General features: G+C 39.0%; 1 protein-coding gene across 1 annotated transcript in view; it reads right to left on the reverse strand.

The window, feature by feature from the left end:
• Positions 1-6,984: 6,984 nt before the first annotated feature.
• LOC307017774 (polypeptide N-acetylgalactosaminyltransferase 10-like) overlaps positions 6,985-21,486 on the reverse strand; it is a 70,084-nt gene continuing 55,582 nt past the window's right edge. The window contains exons 8-12 of the mRNA XM_079647548.1: positions 20,686-20,793; positions 16,423-16,644; positions 15,450-15,566; positions 13,033-13,182; positions 6,985-11,704 (exon numbers count right to left, since the gene is read on the reverse strand). Coding sequence (XP_079503674.1) covers positions 11,540-11,704; positions 13,033-13,182; positions 15,450-15,566; positions 16,423-16,644; positions 20,686-20,793 — 762 coding nt within the window. The 3' untranslated portion in view covers positions 6,985-11,539. The remainder of the gene's footprint in view (positions 11,705-13,032; positions 13,183-15,449; positions 15,567-16,422; positions 16,645-20,685; positions 20,794-21,486) is intronic.

The raw sequence follows: 21,486 nt of genomic DNA on the forward strand, positions 1-21,486 counted from the left end.
CCACACAGCTCTGGAGTTGAATCTGTCAAACCCGCCCTGCCCTCTAAAAATGTGACATGCTGTCATTGAAACATCTTTCCATCTTGCGGCGTAATTGCAGGGAGCTGTTGGCCGCGAGAGAGGGAGGGAGGGAGAAGGTATTAGTGAATTATGAGAGACAATTGGATTGCCTTTTCCTTTTTACAATAGTGCTGAGCCCAATAAAGGAACTTAATGGACATCTTCAGTGGAACGCTGTGCTAATGTAATAGCCTGATCCGTATCCCAGTAACAGCTCATGAGTCTAAGGGAATGCTGATTATTTGCTAATTAACTGGAAATAAATATGAATTGGAAAACCATTATGCAGAAAAATAACCTGCTGATAACATCACTTTAGTGAGCTCACACTGAGAAATCTAAAACCAGGGTTTCAACAATAATACAATAAATACAAAAGCTGAACAAATACGGTTTGATTAGCATTTTACTGCTAAACTGTTCTCAGTGATTGTGTAATTATGTAAAAGACATACATCTAGGCTATACGTTTTTTCAAAGTGCACAAGTTGAGCATTATGTGAAATCCCAGGAGACAGAGAGAAGTGGGCTAACTGGCAAAAGCAGGATCACATGAGCCTCGAAATAGATCACTGAAACCTAAAAGCTACTGCTGAGTTACCGTGTTGCAGCGGCAAATGATTAGGCGATTCACTTTTGGGGAAAGTGTGTTTTTGCACCATCACTCACATAAGCAATTCAATTAATATAAAACCTACAACAAGAAGCGACAAGGGGAGATAATTAGAAAGCTCTGGGCAGCAGACATCCACTCCAAAGTTATTTAGAAAAGACGATTGCAGCTGGAATGAGCTGCCTCGCTGTCCAGCTGATGCTCTGTCCTCTCCGCTGTGGATGGGTCGCTCATCACAAATATTATTAAAGATCTCCTATCAGACTATTTTTAGACATTATTATGGGTATCAGATATATAAGAATATATAAAAAAAACATATCTATGATGTGTTTTGCTCAACATACCAAACAGATCATGCATTTTCAACATCCCTCATATCCCTCTATTTCAGCCGCATTAGCAGAGAATATCTGTGGAGCAGATACATCTTATCCCTTTTGAGCATGTAGGCACACTGTGAGTTCTGTGACGAGCTGTCTGTCTGCTCTGCTCAGATGCAGCTGAATACTGCCGTGATTAAACGCCACATCATGTTCCAATCCAAGTCTGAAGGTCTCTAAAAAAAAAAGTGTATAATTTGGTGTTCTGGTCTGGGGAGACCCAGCAGCATTGTTTTGGGTGACTCAAGGTCAAATTTGGCCCAATCAAGATTCATCTTTGACTTTAGACACCCCAGACCCACCCCCTTCATCAACTGTAACAATACATTTTCGCAACATGCACCTGGTCTCCCCTCCCTCTGTACGTACGTCGGTATGAACAACAGAATTGTGCCAAAACTCCGCCAACTGGCTGCAGTGGGAGACTCCCCTGTGCACATTCTGTGCCCCGCGCACATACTGGAGAACTGCGCAAAATCAGCTGATCACAACGTTCACGCTCTGTGGTCAAGCTGCTGCAGTTTTATTTACAACAAAGCGGAGAAAAACACACAGTTGCAAACTTACTCAGGGTGTTAATGGGAGAGTTTGAATTCAGACAGAGGTGGAAGAAGTACTCAGATCTTGTGTAGGAATACTCTGTTACAGTAAAAGTCCTGCATTCAAAATGTTACTCAAGTAAAATTAGAAAGGTATTATCAAAATATAGTTAAAGTACCAGAAGTAAAAGTATTCATTGTGCAGATTGGTCCATTTCAGAATAATATATATGATATGCTTTATAATTATTGATCATTAAGCTGGTAAAGGTACAGCTAGTTTTAATGACTTTGTATACTGCAAGGTAGCTTGTGAATTTACTCCAGGTGGAATTAAAGTCTGATTTAAGACTTGATTTATTTCACATAATTAATCCAGATCTGTGAAGTAACTAAAGGTATTCTATACATGTAATGGAGTAAAAGTACACCATTTACCTCTGAACTGTAGTGAAGTAGAAGTACAAAGTAGCATCAAAGTCAAGTAAAGTACAAATATCTCAAAATTGTACTTAAGTACAGTACTTGAATAAGTGTACTTAGTAAGTTCCCACATCTGAAATTAGATATGACTTCACGTCATGTGATCATTTGATCCTTCAACTTGGCCTCAGGAAATGCAAGGACTTCACAGTTATGGCAACAAGTTTTGGAGAAAGCAAATCGGAGGCTTAAAAAGAGACAGGGAGGTGCATCTTCATCATCTTCATCATCTAGCATGCAAGAAGTGTAAATAGAGGACAGTGAAGGAGACACTGAGGAGGACCACGCTTCGTGTGGGGTGAGTACCAAACGCTGTCTCCTGGTAGCCTACTCATCTGAGCAAATCTCTAAAAAAGTGATGTGCACCCCTGCATAATACATTAACCGTGCTTTACTCGTGCTCATCATGACACTAGAGAGGAGGGCAGGATTGTAATTTCCTGTGTTCAGTGAATGCAATTATTATTGAATGCAAGATTATTTCCAAGGCACACCTTGATCATTATAGTTATAAAAAAATAAGAGAATAAATGAAAAACAGTTATGAAATACTATACGACAGTAAAACAAGAATACCGTTTAAAAGGGGAGTGATTTGTAAAATATCCGTAAAAAAGAAAAAGTAAATCTGTTTACAGTTCTATTTCATATGGGTGTATCACGGCAAGAAGTGAACATGTGACGATTTACCATGCTGGGAGACGTGAAGATGTCACGTCACGATTTCGTCCCTTCAAACGTGACGGTTACACGGTATTGTTAATATGGCCCAACCAGTGGAGATATAACCGGAAATGCCAAGCAAATGCTACCCCTGAGGGTTGGTTGTTATTGTCAATATTAATATAATAATGATTTATTTTGTAATAGTCACACTCGATTACGTCGATTTTCTTGTTGCCCCAGCTGGTCGACACCTCTTTTAGCAGAAACAAAGGCTACATTAATGTATTAAATCAATGTTAATCCACGTGTGTGGACGTGGAATTAACGGACGTGACTTTGTGCGATTGCGTTGCCAGGCAACAGCTTCGGTTCATGTTAATTTACAAACTGTTCAACTAGAACCGTAGTTATATTTAAAAACATTTTAAAAGGCCTCACGAAATACTTGAATGTAAATGTAAATTTAAATGTGAAGGAATGTGTGTATAACTATAGATATCCGTCATAAACAATGATGGAAACAGACGTAGGAATGCACGTTGGGAAATGGTGTTTATGCGATGTGAAATCTGAATTAAAAAAAAAGAATAATACTTTATTCCGAGTGTGCTTGCTTTTCTCTTTGAAAGTCATCACATAACAGCATTGTAATACACGGTTCGGCTGCATCAAATATTAGATATCTGCCGTAGTTCTCTATTTATAGAGCCCTGATGAGAAGACTTCTAGACAAACAGGAAGAACTGCCGCCAAAACCATTACAATGCTTTTTCATTTGATTTATAGCAAGAAGTGTATATTGTACTTTTAGAATCCACGTAGTCCAGTGGATGTGTAGGGTCTATAGCTTGATAGATATTACGAAGATGATTTGAGGTCTCGTCAGGAGAATGTTAATATACTACGTCTTTCCCCACAGAGTCTATGTAAAGTTGGCGTCAACCCTCACGGGGTGAAAACAGTATTTCCGGTCTCGAAGTTTTCATAATGAAACCGGAAGTATTCCCCTCACTGTCAAATTATTTCACAGTGATATATCTGCAGTGCTCATCCACTAAAAACATCAGTTTATCCTTGTTAATTACACAACATTGATTGGTTTACATTTTGTACAATGCTTTTTGTGTTTTTAACCTTCGATTCGGAGAAACAAATAGTTTTTGGGGAGTTTAGGATGGCCGAAGACACTACACTATCCATAATCCTCAGCTATCATTTGGGACTACAACATCCGCTTTGCTTGACAAACCCTGTGATTAGTCCTCAAGCTCTGTGATTGGATGTTGGAGTGGCAGTGTGCCAAGGTTACACCGAGCGTCAAACAGCTCTATGAAATGGAATGAAACCACGGCAGCCCCCCCCCCCCCCCCCAGAACTACACATGCTGGCTATTGTGTTTCACAACCTCTTCTATGTCACGTCTCTACTGGGACTTTTAGAAGTTGCCAGTGTTAAAGTGTGTACACTGGTGTTATCAAATTTAAAACATATAATTAATAAATGGGTGAAAATTGCTTGTGTCCAAAATGGGCAGCATTAATATACCCACAAGACTTATGACTGCTCTTATGTCTGTGACCCTTCCTGTTGTTAATTGATAAGCCACATGCACTTGTCAAGGTTCAGAGGCAAATTTAGCATATGGCAGTAACCATCGATCATCTTAAGATAAGATAAGATATACTTTATTGATCCCAAGTTCGGAAATGTTTTTGTTACAGCAGCATGTACAACATGCAATTTATCATACTTTGTTCTACTCCACTACAATTCAGAGGTTAACCTGGTATTTTTACTCCACTACATTTATTTTAGTTACTTTGCAGATTATGATTAATGATGTGAAATATATACAACCCTTAAATCAGACTTTAGTTACACCTGAGTCAAATTCAGGGTCAAGTGCCAAAATAAACTACGCAATATATTAGACGTTAAGTACTTAGTCAGGCTTAATATTTATCTGTAGATACCCCCAAAGTTTTTTTTCTTATTCAAAAGAAGACCTTAACTTAAAGTATTATTTAATGTTTAAATAAAGCCTTATTAGTTTGTCTGTTTTGCACATCCTCCTGTTAATATCTCTGGACGTCCTGCACTAGCTGTTTTATTGTAGAGATCACTACAGTATCTTCTTGATATTTTCTATTCTATATTTCTATCATTGACCGTCTACTTTCCCCCTATTTTGTATATACTGTAGGCTACTCTTAATATTTAAATGTTTTCATAAAATATAAAATATTCAATAAGAAAAATGCAATAACGTGCTTTAACCACCAGGCGGTGCGGGTTAAAAAAACTGTCAAGTTTACAGTGTTGACACAATAAATTATACTTTATGAAGATGTTACAAATAACACACAGCATACAATGCCATAATAACTTTGTATTATTAGTGTAGGACACTTATGCTTGTATAACATCTGAAGATGTGTAGTTTTATTCATGTTTTCACATAATTATACAGGATATTGTTATATTATTTCACATATTGTAGTTCTACACATTAATATCTGAGATATATCCGTCATTTAAAGGTAAGCTATTGAAATTCTGATTTCGTAGATGTGTCTCCCATCACCCCTGACTATTCTCTCAACTCAGTATTTACATAATTTATTTAAAAGAAAATCAGTAATATCTTTAAAAACTAACAGTCCTTTTCTATAAGCTGTGCACCGTTATGGTGTAAATATAACCTATTTACCAATTGGATCAAATATAAAAGTCAGCCAAATTACTATTGATACTACGAGGAGACGTATTGTGGGAAGAGAAATTGAAGATGTTGTTTAATTGCTGATATATTTATGATCCAAGTCACATATTCAGTTTCGGCTGCATTTCTTCCAGTTTATCCAGAAGTCTTGTAATCAGGGCTCTATTAAATTGTGAACTACGGCAGATGTGTAATATTCAATGCAGCCTAACCGTGTATTACCATGCCGTTATGCGATGACTTTCAAAGAAAAAAGCAAGCACACTCGGAATAAAGTATTCTTTTCTTTTCTTTTTTAAATGTTTTCGGATTTCACATCACATAAACACCATATCCCAACGTGCATTGCGGCTAAAACATCCAATCATCAAGCTTCACCGATAGCTGAGGATTATTCGTAGTTCGATGTTTTAGCCTATCAAAACCTCTGAAAAAAGAAATGTGTCTCTCAAAATCGAAAGGGAAAAATCTGTGGGAAAAACACAAAAGCAGTGTACACAATTTAAACCAATTAATGTCGTGTAATTAACAAGGATAAACTGATGTGTTTTAGTGGATGAGTACTGCAGATATCACTGTGAAGTCATTTGACAGTGAGGGGAATATGGTTTTATTATGAAAACTCAGAGACCGGAAATACTGTTTTCACCCCGTGAGGGTTGTTGACGCTAACTTTACATAGGGGGAAAAGCATACACGTTCTCCTGGCGAGACCTCAAATAATCTTCGTAATATCTATCAAACTATATTTCCTACACATCCACTGGACGTGGATTCTAAAAGTACAATATACACTTCTCGCTAGAAATCTAATCAAAGAGCTATTCTACAATTTAGAATTTTCCAGAGAGGGTTATTTGTGAATATACGACCCTCCGGAGCGTTTGAAATTGCCGCAAATTGTTGTTTCTTACACGACCAATAGAGGTGGTAAACTTTAAAGCGTGACTATAGGTCGTAATAAGCTGCTGAACAATCAACCTATTTGGTCGTATGAGTTGGAGGACTTGTTGCTTAATTTTGCTCTCAAAGTGCACCAGATTGATGCATTTAACTTCAATATTTAAAAAAAAAATATCCCCGTGGGAGCATGCCCCCAGACCCCCCTAGAGGATGTTTGGTCCAACCCCCACTTGTAAAAAATAGCACTTTACCCCTGCTTTTTGACTAAATTGACCTCAACACAGGTTTCAAATACTTTTACCTTGAGGCACATTAAAGTATGTCTGAATCAAGGAACAGTGGTTGACTTTTCAATTGCAGCCATGCAGTACACCTGTCAATCAATGCAGAGAGATGTTGAAACCGTTACAGCCCTTTAAACTACAGTTTTAGTTGACTTCCAGAAGTTAAAGTTATTCTTAAAAATTTAGTTTTGGTTACGTTTGGAAAGCAACACACACCAGGGAACCCGCACAAGCTTGTTGGGGTGTGAAAGAGCTTTGTTAGTTCTGACTCTTCTAGCATGTATTCAGCACTGCATTCGTCAAGTTTGTATTTAATTTATCACCAGACACGTTTTCATCCAAATATAGAAAGCTTTTATTTGACAATTTCAGCAAAAATATCATACAATTCCAGTTTAATTGTACAGTTTGTTAAATACCTAAATACACTTTTACAGTTGCAATGTCAGTAGAAAAAAATATTGGATATTTTTTATGAGATACAAAATGTACACTTTCCTACACATGAAAATCCACACATGTACACAACATGGTGTAAAAGGCCGACCATGCCCACTGACATTAAAAAGCTATGCCCTTTTAAAACAATATGAACCCCCGACTTAAAGTTCACCACTTAAATAAAAAAGTATTTTGATATTACAACAAAAAGTGGCAGCACATTAACCCTTAGCTTACTCCACAAACTGTGGAAAAGTATTGAATACAAAAGGAAAAAATGTTGACAACATGAACTGGATTTTTCCACTGTAAAATGATTTTTATAGAGGAATAGCTTGTACACAGTGATAAAAAGATGTAATACCTTACCACAGTGAATGCAATCTATAACAAGTCAATGTAATGTGTCATTAAGACTCAACCTATTGTTTTTATTGACGTACTAAAAACATACTTTACATGTGCAATGGAAAGGTACAATGTACTCTAATGAGCAAAAGAAAAACACAAAAAAAAAAAATTAACTCAAAGGGATACAGTTAGCAACACTGTGGGCAATACGTTCAATTTCCCAGAGAGATCATTTAAGTCCAGTTCTGTTGTCAAATGTAAAACAATAGTTCATTTTTAAAGCTCAAATGAATGGTTACACTAATTGGGACACAAAACCAAAAACAACAGCTAAAAACCCAGCTAAAAAGAGGCTCAATTGCTCAGTTAAGTTTCTCTCAATATAATTGGCAAAGTTTCTTATTTCCGGAAAAAGTACTGAAGAACTAGGTATCATATCAGCAGGGATTTCAAATCACTACCTAGAACATCATCTTCTTCTTTGTATGGTATGTTTAAGAATCCACCTTTTATCTAATGTTTAACCGAAAGGAATCAAGTTATTTTGTAAAACAAAGGAGACACTTCTAAGATATAAGGTACTTTAGTAGTACAACAAAAATACTTATGCAGTGTTTCATTACAGCCCACAATGTTGCTATGTGTATTCCGCCCTCAACACAAGTGTGTGCTCAAGTACAGTGTTGGTACTAAACAGTCACAAGAGTCCTTCACAATAAAGTCCCATGATTGAACAGCCCTGATTGCACTACTGATCCGAACATGACTTTGACACATCACCAAGAAAACAGTGTTTTAAAATGAACCTTCAAAGAAAAACAGTAGGAAACATGAAATAAATCAGGCTGTAAAAGGTCAGGTGGGTTTTTGCTTCTGTCCTGTTTGGTCCTGTGGTGAAATCCTGGCTACATCAGAGACTCAGTGGTCTGCAGCAGCAATTCCCACTCCCCTCTTAACAATCTGACAATGTACAAGTTGTCCAGGTATGTAGCGAGAAGGTCAGGGGAAAAAGGACACAGGAACCCTGAACTAAATTTAAATCGCCATGGTCTTCTATCAGGTGTGCAAAGGCAGGATCTTTTTCTCAGAGAAAGACGGTTTGCCATATTGAATACAAGGATTAATGTTGGATTTTCAACAAAGATAATGTTATAAGGTGTCAATTGTTGGCCAAATCACAATTGAAGACATACATGATGCATTGGCTGCCAAGCCTACAATTAGTCTTTAAAACAAATATTTTTTATATATTTACTATTTATATATACTTGTCTATAGTAAATATTTTATTATGTCATCTTAAAAGTGTTCTAACCTGAAAAGATGCCTGTCATGTTAGCAAACAATTCTGTCCCAGTTAGCCTAATTTGTGACTAAGGTATGTCGAGTATAGGACCTGTTGTTTTGGACTGTTGACATCTTATCAAGCACAATACCTGATAATGACGTATACTGTACATTAGGGCTGCACGATATATCGTGTCGTGACTATAATCACAATATGCGCATGCGCGATATTCACATCGCAGGACGTGCGATTTTTTAAACAAAAAAAAAAAAAAAAAATGTTTTATTTATTTTTTTAGGACTTGCGATATTAAGTAGGCAAATTAACTCAAACACGTCATGTTACAATTATTTTGCTGCTTGCTACCAAAGGGAAACTTGCGCAGCTCTCATGTCAGGGGTACTTGAGTGAGTGACAGCAAACCACCAATCACAATCAAATCTCCAAAGCAAACGGACCCAGTGATTAAAGGTAAAAACACTGAATAAAGTAGTTTCATGTGTTTCTCCAGAGCAGTTTGGCACTGCTAACCGAGCTAGCTCAGCTTGTTGCTCTGATAACTTAAGATCCAGACGTCCGTGACTAAAATCCTTCATCCGGTTAAATATAGTTAAAAAAATACCAATTGTATTGCATTAAAGTTCAAGGAAGGATGGTTTGCGGGAGAAAAACTGACTTTTTTTCAATTCCTGTTTGTTTTCATATCGCAATATATATCGCAGGGGGGGGAAATCGCGATGTCAGTTTTTTCCGATATCGTGCAGCCCTACTGTACATTGTTATTTTTCACGAAACCAGATTAGAGAATGGGTGCAGGCGACAGACCAGGAAATGCCAGGAAATCACGTTCAGCAGGAAACTAATCAGCTAAATCACAGGTTTAAATTATAACATAACATTTAATTAAAACAGAAAGAAAAACAATAGGGTAAAAAAAATGTAGTAACCAACAATTCCCTTTCCCATAAAAGTACTTTGGATTGAACAGGTGGGAAAAGAACAAAACAGCATCGTATAGTGATTACACGGGTCTTCTTAGGGCTAATAGTTTCAAGGCAGGAGGAAAATGTGGTGGGAAACTAAGTCTCTTTAGCTCTATTCACAGCCAGAAGTTACATGTGTGTTCATTGAGAGAGCCATATAAGGCTCACAAAGCCAGAGGCACCCTCAATGCCCAGCACCAGAGTCGAGGTCAACTCATCTTTCATTTGAAATGAGATTCAGGAGAAGTTTTTTGATGTAAAGATTCTTAGTTTTCAAGAAAAGTCATATCCTGAATAGATTGAATTGTTTCCTATGCTGATGTAGACATATTTGGCCCACACACATACGTACACACACACACTTTTTCAGAAAATACACACACCTATCTAATCCTCTTCCAACAAGGCACGAAGATTTCATTCAAGTTTATCATTACACAAGTGCTTAATGCATTTTAAACCCCCCATTCGTCTCAATCCCAGAGCTACCTCGGCGAGCCTATCCAGAGTGATTCTCCTATTCGTCTCCCTGAACGCTAAAGTGATGTGTCAGCTCGGCAGCCGGCCAATCGTGCAGCCCTGCTGTGAATCAGCTGGCCTGACAGTCACAGAGCCAGTCATCCAGCCAGGCAGGCGTCCATTTTGCAGTCCCACCCGCTGCTTTTGCGCCGCGACCCTGCGCTCGGCAGAATGTGACGGGGTCGTTCCGGCGACTGATCAGCATGAGTCGTGCGGGGGAGAAGCAAAGGGCGAACAGGAAGCAGAGGGGGGGGACTCTAAGAGGTGTGACAGCATCCACCACCACCCCCCTCACAACAAACAATCCCTTAGCCAGCAAGAGTTGGCCTGAACAAACCCCCGGCATTGGATAGTGCTCGCATCCGAGGAATAAAAGAAGAAGTGGCACAGTGAAAACCCGCGGACGAGTCATCAATAAATACAGCCAGCAAAGTTCAGAACAGAGGAAAAAAAAGGCATGAGGGGCATTAAAGAGGTCGCTGTTCTACTTTCTTTTTCCACCTGCTACATTCAGAGCAGCTCGGGCCCCACAGTGGCCACAGAGAGTTGGTGGGGGGGAGGGGAGCAGGGGGCACGAGGGGAAGGAGGGAACAGAAGGTGGATGAGGGTTGTAAAAGAGAATCAATTCACCAGGTGATTTTCAGAGTGGTTCTGCCTGGCTTCACCCAGGTGTCAGGATGACTTTGGCTCAGCTGGAGCAGCCACCTCCCCACCCCCCCAGGGAGGTTGTCAGAGCTGGAGAGACATAAGGGGATTTGAGAGGGAAGAATGGAAAAGGTGCAGTCATGCAGGCAGATAGAGACGGAGGTGCAGGCGGAGGCGGACCAGAAGAGACAGAAGTAGAAAGAGATGGAGTCAGCGGATAAAGGTGGATAGACAGAGAAAATTGAGAATAAAAAACTGTGCAAGGGAACAGAAAGGCAACGGATAAAGGCAGAGAACATTTTAAAACAAAAGGGAATGAAGAAAAGGGAGGAGGGATAACCAATCACCAGCCAAATCAGGAAGTGAGACAAACCAACCGCCACAGCAACGCCGTGAAAGAGCAAATACATCTCACACTAAATCCCTTTTAAACACACACCCATCTATCAAAGCTCAACTCAGTCTTCCCTCTGACTGATGTGTTTAAACAACTTCCCTCACGGTATCCCATCGTGCCTCAGTCTGTGTGACCCTAAGAGAAACAGCTGCCACCTTCAGGTAAACGGGGAACCAAATGAATGTAAAACCCCATTTCCCAGCAGCAGCAGCAGATCTACGTCTGTGTGCGTCAGGAGTTTTTTCGTGGATGCTGCAGGGCCTCAGTTGCCGCCCCGGTCGAATTGTTCCAACACGGTGGAGTTGGTCTTCTCAAAAACCCACTGCTGCGTGGGGGCGGAGGGGTCACACGTGTTCATGAAGATTCGCCGCTCGTTGGGGCTGCACTCGATACAACTGTTACTGACCGTGTGATACAGACTCTTATCCTGGAGGGAGGTTGGAGAAACACAAAAGATTGTCTAAATAACAAAATTAGGATTTCTTTCATTGTAACATTTTCACCTTGAAGTCCATTTTTCTTCAAGCATGAAATTATGTATGTTGAAACTTGCGCTGGTGTTGGTGACGACACTTTAACCTTTCAAATCTGTAATTAATTCGTCATTTATACACTAAACCAGTGGTTCTCAACTGGTCAGGCCTCGGACCCACTTTTTCCTTTGTCAATGAATCGCGACCCAACATTTTGAACCACTCAAATCTATTCAACAAAAAATTGTGCAGTAATATATACGCTTCTCAGCGTACAATATTAATTAAAGTGAAGTAACCTACAGTGCATATATCCCTTCACAGAACTAAAGTATGCTTTTAAAAAAGGTATAATGAGATGATGGAATTAAAGCTGAACTGTAAAACATAAAAAGGCACACATAATCAGAGGGGTCTGTAGATTTTTAGAAATACTAACATATAAACTACACATTCTGGTACACTGAGAAGAAAATAAATAAATCTATTACTACCCGGCATATTAATAATGTCATGCCGTTGTGTGTTTTTCACTTTGTTCTGACAGCTGAACTTGCTGCTCCACACAGAGAGAAGAGTAAAGAGGAGATAGACTGTGTGAATTACTTTAAATTGTGGGTAGGGTAGATAGCCCCCATTGTTCTGTGACCTGTCAATCATCAAACCGGGCGTCATATTTCATTATGTGTTCATTTTTATTATTTTACCGCAAAGTTATTCTCCGTGGGGACTTCCGGCAACAATCTTGATTGAAACATTTTTCTTCACTGACATCTACGACCCACTCGAAACGGGTCTGCGACCCACTTTTGGGTCGCGACCCAACAGTTGAGAACCACTGCATTAAAATGTACTAATTAGCAGGCATAGACTTAAATATTTGTACATTTATTATAAAAAATGTTTTACTGATTTTTCTCTCTGTTTACTGCTGAAGACGAGCTTGTTTATGAGAAAACCTCAAATCCTAGAGCTTTTTAAAAAAAAAAATTATAAATACAATTGTGGCCTGTTATAAGGCATGTTTTGGTTTTAAAAGAGCTTAAATGCATAACAACAGCATAATGAGGTCCTTAGAATATCCATCAGCTGCAGGGCAGTTTCTGTTTGAATGCTAAACCTTACTGAATGATTAAGTGACCTCAAAAGTTATTTATTTCAAGGCAGTTATGTTATAAACTTTGTTGTTTTGTGAAAAAAAAGGAAGGAGGATCAAAAGAGCAGAGCGGCTGATATAAATAGAGATAATGTGTTTCTGTCTTCACACTCTGCTGTGCCGTACCTTTCTGTAGCGCCACAGCTGGTTGCCCTTCATGCCGTGACAGTCGTACAGGGTGACGGGGCTGTTGTGTGAAACGGCATCGAAACAGACTTTCTTAGTGTGCATGGGGTCGCCCACCCGGATGTCCTCTCTCCATCCGAATGTGAACACCTGCAGGCAAAAGTAAACACATCCTTTACTAAAGTAGAAGTACAGATACACGTGTTTAAAAATAAACTGGTAGAAGTACTAACTAAACTTCTTTACTCAAGTAAAAGTAAAGAAGTATGGGCTTCAAAATGCACTTCAGTAAAAAGAACCCATAACAACCAGCTGTTTTAAAGAGTAACTGACCTCCCTTTATATTAATAGAACAATAATGTAATTGTTAGCTAATGAATGTTTCCATGCAGAACAACGGCAAAATGAAAACGTTCTCATTGGTCCCTCTTCTTTAGAGAAGACCAGGAAATGATGGATACACGGATCGTGTTAAAATCAATAGGCATGCAATGACTCTAAATAATAATGATCACGCCACCAAAAGCAGATTAAAACTAAAGTAACGAGCCTGTTTTGAAAATGTAAGAAGTTGAAAGTACAGGTATTTTTGTTAAAAATGTAAGAATTAAAAGTAAAAAGTCGTCAGAAAAATAAGTAGTGGAGTAAAGTACTGATACCAGTATTAAGTACAGTAACAAAGTATTTGTATTTGTACTCCACTACTTCCCACCTCTGCCTGCAGGAAACAAATCCCAGTTGTAATGCCACATTATTTCACGTCAAAACATTCACATACTAAAGCAAATGGGGGAAAAAACATCGGGATGGCTGATAAATGACAAGATGCATTAACCATGAAAGTCTCTTTGATACAATCCAGTTGGAGAGGAAGAAGCTATGCTCTTAAAAAATGTACTTTTGATTAACTTGATAAAGCCACAAAGCAGCTAAAGATATTCTGTTCTGTGTGTTCCGGGTAAAAGTGCTGTGCCGCCATTAGGGCACATTATTGTATTAACATAAAAATAAGTAATACAGCATGGGAATATACACTCTGTGCCTCGGACTTTCTTTGTGAATCTTCATGAACTGTATCTCCTATAAGGGCTCAGGGTTTCACTAATGCACTTAGTCTTACATAGTTGAAGCTCTATTCAGACATTTCATCTGAGGATCACAAGGCTGTGTTGCCTCTTTGGATAATAACTGATCCAATGTATCAGACTTAATGACTAAGGCTGTTCATTGTGACTTGTGTAGGTTGTTAGTGTGACTGTATTTAGATGACACATGGTTAAGGATCCACTTTGACAGTTGAATATTGCATATCAATTGCAATTATTGCATATTATAAAGAGTCTCAAGAGAGATAAACTGATCAAAACTAAAAGTTTACAACTGTGTACACAAGCCTTTCAAAGCATTTTATGAAGTGTATAACTTAACATTTACAGACTGTTATACGGTTAAGAGCTAACGAGTGGACCTTATATTCAGATTTTAATGACAAATAAACTTTAATGCTTAACTATTACATTCAAATAGTGGAGAAATCTTAAAAATACTTTGGCTGAAATCAAAACATCTATATGTGCATGTTGACATCTGTCTGGAAGAAGGTGTTAAAACATGAAATCAACTTTCAACATAGCTGCAAAAGAATGTGAATTATAGTCTTGATAGAAAAAACTAAGCGCACTTTGTTATCTAACCATAACCATTGACCAAACTAAATTAGAATCTCTACAGCCTGTAAGCTGGAGCAGCGTTGGCCACTTGGACATCAATAAGACTTCCTGAATGAGTCCCTCGTCTCTTCATAGAAAATAGAAAATCCCTGACAAGCACAGCAGTCGGAGCGCCTCCTGTGAAAGCAGCGAATCAATATCTCATTGATGCTGAATACCGATTGCAACGATGAGATGATGAAACTACAGTGCATCTTCAGATTGGAGCAATTCAAGTATCAGAGGCACAGCGTTTCAGCTGGGGAAACAAAAGGAGACATTCAATCCATTCATTTTATATTAGGATCTTGGTTTAAAGATCTTCGGTGCGACGTGTGAGAGCGAACACACTCCTTTGGAATAATGCAAAGATAATGAAGCAGCACAAAGTAGTGTTTGCTGTTTATATGTCCTTGTAAGTTCATATGACATGTGAGTGTGTAGAAAGAAGAAGACATGTATTTACTAAGGAGACAAGCTATCAACAAGGATGCATCTTCACTATCATTTCAAATACAGTCTAAAGAACTAGAAGAAGGGTATTTCTTTTATTATATATTTTTCCACCAGGCTGTCAGGAGGCTGAACTCCCTTTATTCTTATATTTGGGATTCTGGGAAACGGTATTTCGATCTCTCTGTCTGTACGCACAAACTGAAAGATTGACAATAAAGTTGACTTTGACTCTGACTTTTTCGATTTGCTCACCTGTCCATGGCTCCAGCTGACGTCGCCCCGCCCCTTCACGCAGCTCTCCAGGCGGATGGGACTCCCGGATACAACGTGTTTACTCTCCAGACACATGCCACTTCCCACGTTACGCACCTACAATCAAAACACACACATATGCACAGTCTCACACAAGTAAACAAACCCGTCAACCGACTGGATCATCATTTATACGACAGGAGTTTTAAGTCTGTGACATTAACTGGAGCTTTTTCCTATAAAACCATCACACAGGCACTAAATTGTTGAGGCAGATTCAAGTTTTTCGAATTAGACCCTTAGTTTGGTATATTTCGGGAGGCAATTAAATGCAAATGAGTTTCTGATTCACATTGAGTGAATGTGCTCTCCTCTCTGAGTGCTGTCAGAGCAGATTTCAGCCTGCTGCGACAGACAGATAGGATTATTACAGCCAAATGGCCACAATTTTCTTGACAGCCTCTTGAGTTATTTTAGAAGAAGCTGTTACTAATAATGCTAATGGTCTAATGGTTATATTGAAATATCAAAACCAAGATGCTCAGTGTTTGAGATTACAATGTCGACTTGATTCGTGGCAAATCGTTTTTTTGTCTTAGAATGTGACAACACAAAAATAGAATATCAAAATGTGGTTGAATAACTTTTCATTATATTCAGGAGTACTGTCAACTGAGCTTTTTACCAAATCACATACAAATGCTTATGATTTTAAGGTAGATATGGACCCATTAATAACTAAAGAGACACTTTCACACCCAAACTTTGTCTTGAAAAAAAGAACTTTAAAGAAAGGTGAAAGAAACAACCCTGGATATAGTTGCTCTAAAGTGTAAACTTCTAACACAGCACTTCAGATGCTCCGATGTCAAAGATTCCTTATCTTAGAGTCATGGTTTTAAATTTGGCAAACCTATCATTGAGACTAATTCCTCAACCCTTTTTGTGTCTAAGATATGGGAGCTGACTGTACCTCTCCCCATGCTCCAGCAGGGGGCTCCACTGGTGGATAGTGTTTGGGCAGATCCCAGGCCACCTTGTCCATGAACCACTTGAAGTTCATGCAGTTGAGGCGGATCCTCAGCTCCTTCTGGGCTGACATGTCTCCTGCTGACAGGTGACGGTACTCAGGCCGGCGCTGGTAGATGTATTCGGCGTACTCGTCCATCCACACCTCGGCCACACGCTTCAGATTCTGAAATGAGAAAAAAACTCTTATGTTAAAGCTAAAGATTCCATATGGATGAACTTGAAATGAAAATAATATATTTTGTGTGCAAACATTGGAGCTACCGTGACAATAGACTGGTGCCTGCAAGGAAAGAAGCCAGACAAAAGGGATTTTCAGTTTTCTCATTTTGATCAGGCAGCAATGGATGTAAACTAATATATTTTGCTTATTCTGTTGCAGAGTAAGGAGATAATTCACTGTGGTTTGGTCATTATGAGAAAGGCCACTCACTTTATACAGTCATTACATCCATTGGCTACCTTGGATATGAGGAGTGCAGATTTAAGTGGTTGTTTACAAGGATTGGGGGTTAAGAGGTGACAATTTGGAGCTCAGATCTATTTCAATATATCTAATCCACTCCTAAACCCACCACTGATTCAGGTCAGAAGAGTCAAGTGATTCCCATTGCACACTATCTTGTAGGAAAACAGCTGCCAGCAATGTGGACACGTTATCATACTCTGTTTATAGTATGTACACACAGTATTCAAATCATGTGGCTTGTTAGCAGATTTTTGTGTTTCTGGACTTCATTGAAAAACAGAGTAAGACATCATCTTTATATGCTGCCACCCCTGATGTTTTTATTCATCTGACATTACAAGATGATCAAAGGCGGCCAGTCATCTTTCAGTACCTGTCATCATGTCTCGGAAGGCGTGAGTCATGGAAACATTTAAGATACATAGTCCAATTTGTGCTAATGTGCAGGACAGGGTGGATCAAACAAAGAATAACTATTTCCAGCTATTATTTTTCACGTGGCATGTTAATTAAAGCAGGCACAACCTTTAACCTGAAACTCTCATTAGATAAAGAATGATTTTCATTTTAAACTTAATCAAAAGCACATGACTTGTTATGAATTGCGGTCTTTAGAGCCGAAATACATGATATTTATGTGAAACCGTCAAAAACATCTATTTTTTAATCTTTATTATTCAAAAGCACTACTTTAAATAACAGTCACCTTCAGATGAGGTGTTAAGGCTTTTTCAAGTCTACTTTCTGCAGCAAATAATATTCCAGGGGACACTGGGAACTTGTCAAACCATGTGAGTAAAAGAAAGAGCATTTGTGTCAGTTGTAAATATCTACAAACCTGCCTCCTTTATAATGTATACTTTTATAAGCCAATGGAGAGCACTCATCTTAGATTATACAGTATACAGCTGTTCCAAAACGCTTGCTGACATGATAGCTGATTTGTGTGTTTGCATGTTTAGGCTGGGTATCTCCACTTTACTTTACAGTATATGGCTCTTCTATAATCGTTGTCATCATATGAGTGCGGATGTATTGTGTTTTCAATAGGAATAATGTGCAACTCAAAAGTACTGTCAGTTTCAAGAGCACAAAAGATGTCACCTGACATACCAAACGTGTCAGATTGTTGGTTTCATTGTTTCCTTCAACTAACATGAAATCCTCTAAATTTAGAATGCAAGTGAAACAAAAAAGATGAGGTGACTGAAAATGTAAGCAACGATGACTGGAGGGCAGACAGATTCTTCAACAGCCTATTTAAAAGTGGACCTATCAGGCAAAATGCACTTTTGTACGTCTTTTATACATGAATATGTGTCCCCGGTGTGTCAGGGAACTCACCAAGTGTCAGAAAACACAACCCTCACTCTTTTTCTCCATGCCAAAATCTCTAAAAACGGGGCTGCAACGGATCTGATACAGACTGATCCAGATTTGAAATATCTCTGACGTCAGAAACGGGGAGCTCCGCCTATATGGCCAACTCTCCACCTATCAGGGAAATGAGAGGTTGCGTGGCATGGCAACAGCATGGTAACAGCATGGTAGCAGCATGGTAACATAACGCTCGTGCCTCGCCCCCCTCCTTTGCAGGGGGGCGTGGTCAGCTGCAGCTCATTTGCCACAGAATCAGCCCTTGTGAAGACAGGGCTGGAATAGAGCAAATAGAGCGAAATGAGGCATGGCTAAAATGCATGATCCGTTTGGTATTTTCAAAAAAAAACTTCACAGACATGTTTTATATAGGTATGGCCCTACAATATATTATTCAAATATTACATGATAGGTCCACTTTAAGCTTAGACAATTGCAAACATTAAGGATTTACAACCAAGCAATAGGAAATTCATCTGAAGCCTTCAAGTTGTAAATAAGTAAAGAGACAGAGCCTTTCCTCTGAGGTACGGACGCATGTCTGGGAACACAGATGGCCACAGCCTTGGAGGTATGGATGGTGCAATGAATGAACAAGTACAAGTTCAGCCAGCATTCCAGTAAAGTATAAATACAAATCCTGTAGCCTTCAGAAGTACAACAATAAAATAAAAAACTCACACAAACACACACACTTTCGAAGCAAAACTTTCCAGGTGAAGTAGAGTTCAATGGCTCTATCTCCTTTAATGTTGAATGGACTTAAGTGAGGAACTGTGGATTCTCTCACGCACGCACGCACACACACACACACACACACACACACACACACACACACACACACACACACACACACACACACACACACACACACACACACACACACACACACACACACACACACACACACACACACACACACACACACACACACACACACACACACGTTTTTCAAGCCATGAAACCATTCAATGGATGACACTTGCCCACAGAATCATCTATGTGTTAATATTGAAATAGAATTAAAGGCAATACTGAACACTTTTTGTTTTTGAAACATATGTGTCTCTTGCAAAAGTCAATGCAACAAGTGGCTCTTGTGAGATTTCCCTGAAAACAGCTGCCTCCATGGTGTCAGTGACTTTGTGTGTAACTGGGATGATGCCAGTCATAAGAACCCAAATGATAAAGAATGGTTTGTTAATCAAGTTATACGTTATAATTACTCTATCAAAGTTACAGTCTTATCCATTCCTGACAAGTAACAATATAACAGCTATAGAACATCTATTAAAATAGAAAGTTAAATACAGAGGAAACAGGGGAAATAACAGCATTCGTCCCAGCCTCAGGTACAGTAAGTATTTCTGTATTAATAAACCTGCTGCCTGTCTGATATCAGCATTGAATACAGCCTCAGTGAAGGGCCAATGGTCAGACCAACGAGGCAAAGATGGAAGCCAAGAGGTTTAATTACACATTCAGCCAAGCCAAACAGAGCCAGGTGTCAGACTGAGGCTGAGTCATGCATAATGAATACGATTCAGCTACAGGCTAGATGATTATTTATTAAAAATGTCTCACACTGTGTCCAATTTGTGGAAGCTCAATATTGGAAAAATGTAAATTGTATATTGAGGACCATAATATTGATTCATAAAGGAAATCAAGACAGTTGGGTCGGAGATTTGGAGGTGACATGCTAGTAGTGTTTAATGTTACCCTGTGCTACTAGCCTGTACAAAAGATGAGGAGCAGCTATCGGTCTGGTAAATTCACTCCTTTCAAACTCCAGTCTAACAGATTTTTTCAATTTCTGAGCCTGTAGTCTTCAGCACCATCCTAACCCCAACCCTCAAGTGACATCAATTAAGGCAATTCATGTATTCATTCATTTATATTTACATATGGAGTTGTGCACCCTGAGAACCACATTTTCTCTGTGCAATTGATGACGTTTTTCTTAAATCTTGCAGGATGTATGGCTTTGGAAATAATGTGTTATCAAAACAGTAAAGTCAGTACCAAAAAAACTGTAATCTTTGATTCAAAGTCGTTGTCGATATCTGATGCAGAGGATTTTGCAACCTCCCTTATACAATGAAGGTGCATGCATTTATTAGACTCAAAACATTTCCTTTTTCCTCACAGTGATCCACATACCTCATTGTTATCAGTAAAGATTAGGAACCATTTTGACCCAAAGGAAGAAAATTAGATTGGCATTCAATTCAATCTCCATACATACACCGTAAAAGCCCATGAGACGTTTGCACAGAAACACAAAGGCAACGATCTATACATCCTTGTTTGTCCTTGTGTCCACATCAACATTCTGTAAAACCATCTGCAGAGACTCACCCTGGCCAAGCTGACCCCACCAGGAACTTTGTAGGGGACGTACTTCCTGTAGATGTGTCCTACCCTTGAGCAAGGAATGTCCTCCATCCGGCCACCGCACATCCACACCTACAGACGCAGAGAGAGAAGATATTTTAGCCGTGATAAAGACCAGTTCTGTGCTGGTGTTTGTTTCACTAAACAGTGTGTAGATATCAGATGAGCTGTTTAGGTCAAGAAATAAGAAGGATGAAAACATAAGAGTAGAAAAAGTCAACACTTGGGAAGACATGATGAAGACAAAGCAATGAGGAGAAAAGAAGGTTAGGATGTAAAGAAATGGAACGATGTAAAGAGTGGGAGGATGACAGGGAAACATCAAGCAATGTGTACATCAAGTACACGGTTGGAAGCTATGGGTCTTGCTTCCTAGGAGAGGATCAAAAAGACTACATAAATATGAGATTAAAAACAGGTAAAGATATTTTATTTCAGGTTAGATACAAGCTTAAATAACCTCAGGTATTAACCCCATGTTATGCAGAGTGCAGGAGTTGGAACACAATTCAGAACAACCTACGGAAATCACCCCAAAGTGTATGTGTTTGTAAATAGCATAAAGACCAAACAGAGTAAATGAGATCAAAGAGAACCAGTCAATAATGCTCTGCTAAATGACAAAGACTGACATGATTTGTGAGGGTACTTTTGGAGAGCAGAGCAACTTTTTTACTCCACAGGGTATGGGTATTTTAAAAAGCCAGATTGTGGGTGACGTATAATTTATTTGTAATCATAAAAAACTATCCGGTTCATTGCTCA

The sequence above is a fragment of the Notothenia rossii genome (assembly GCF_949606895.1).
Source record: "Notothenia rossii genome assembly, chromosome: 9".
Taxonomy (NCBI): Eukaryota; Metazoa; Chordata; class Actinopteri; order Perciformes; family Nototheniidae; genus Notothenia; species Notothenia rossii.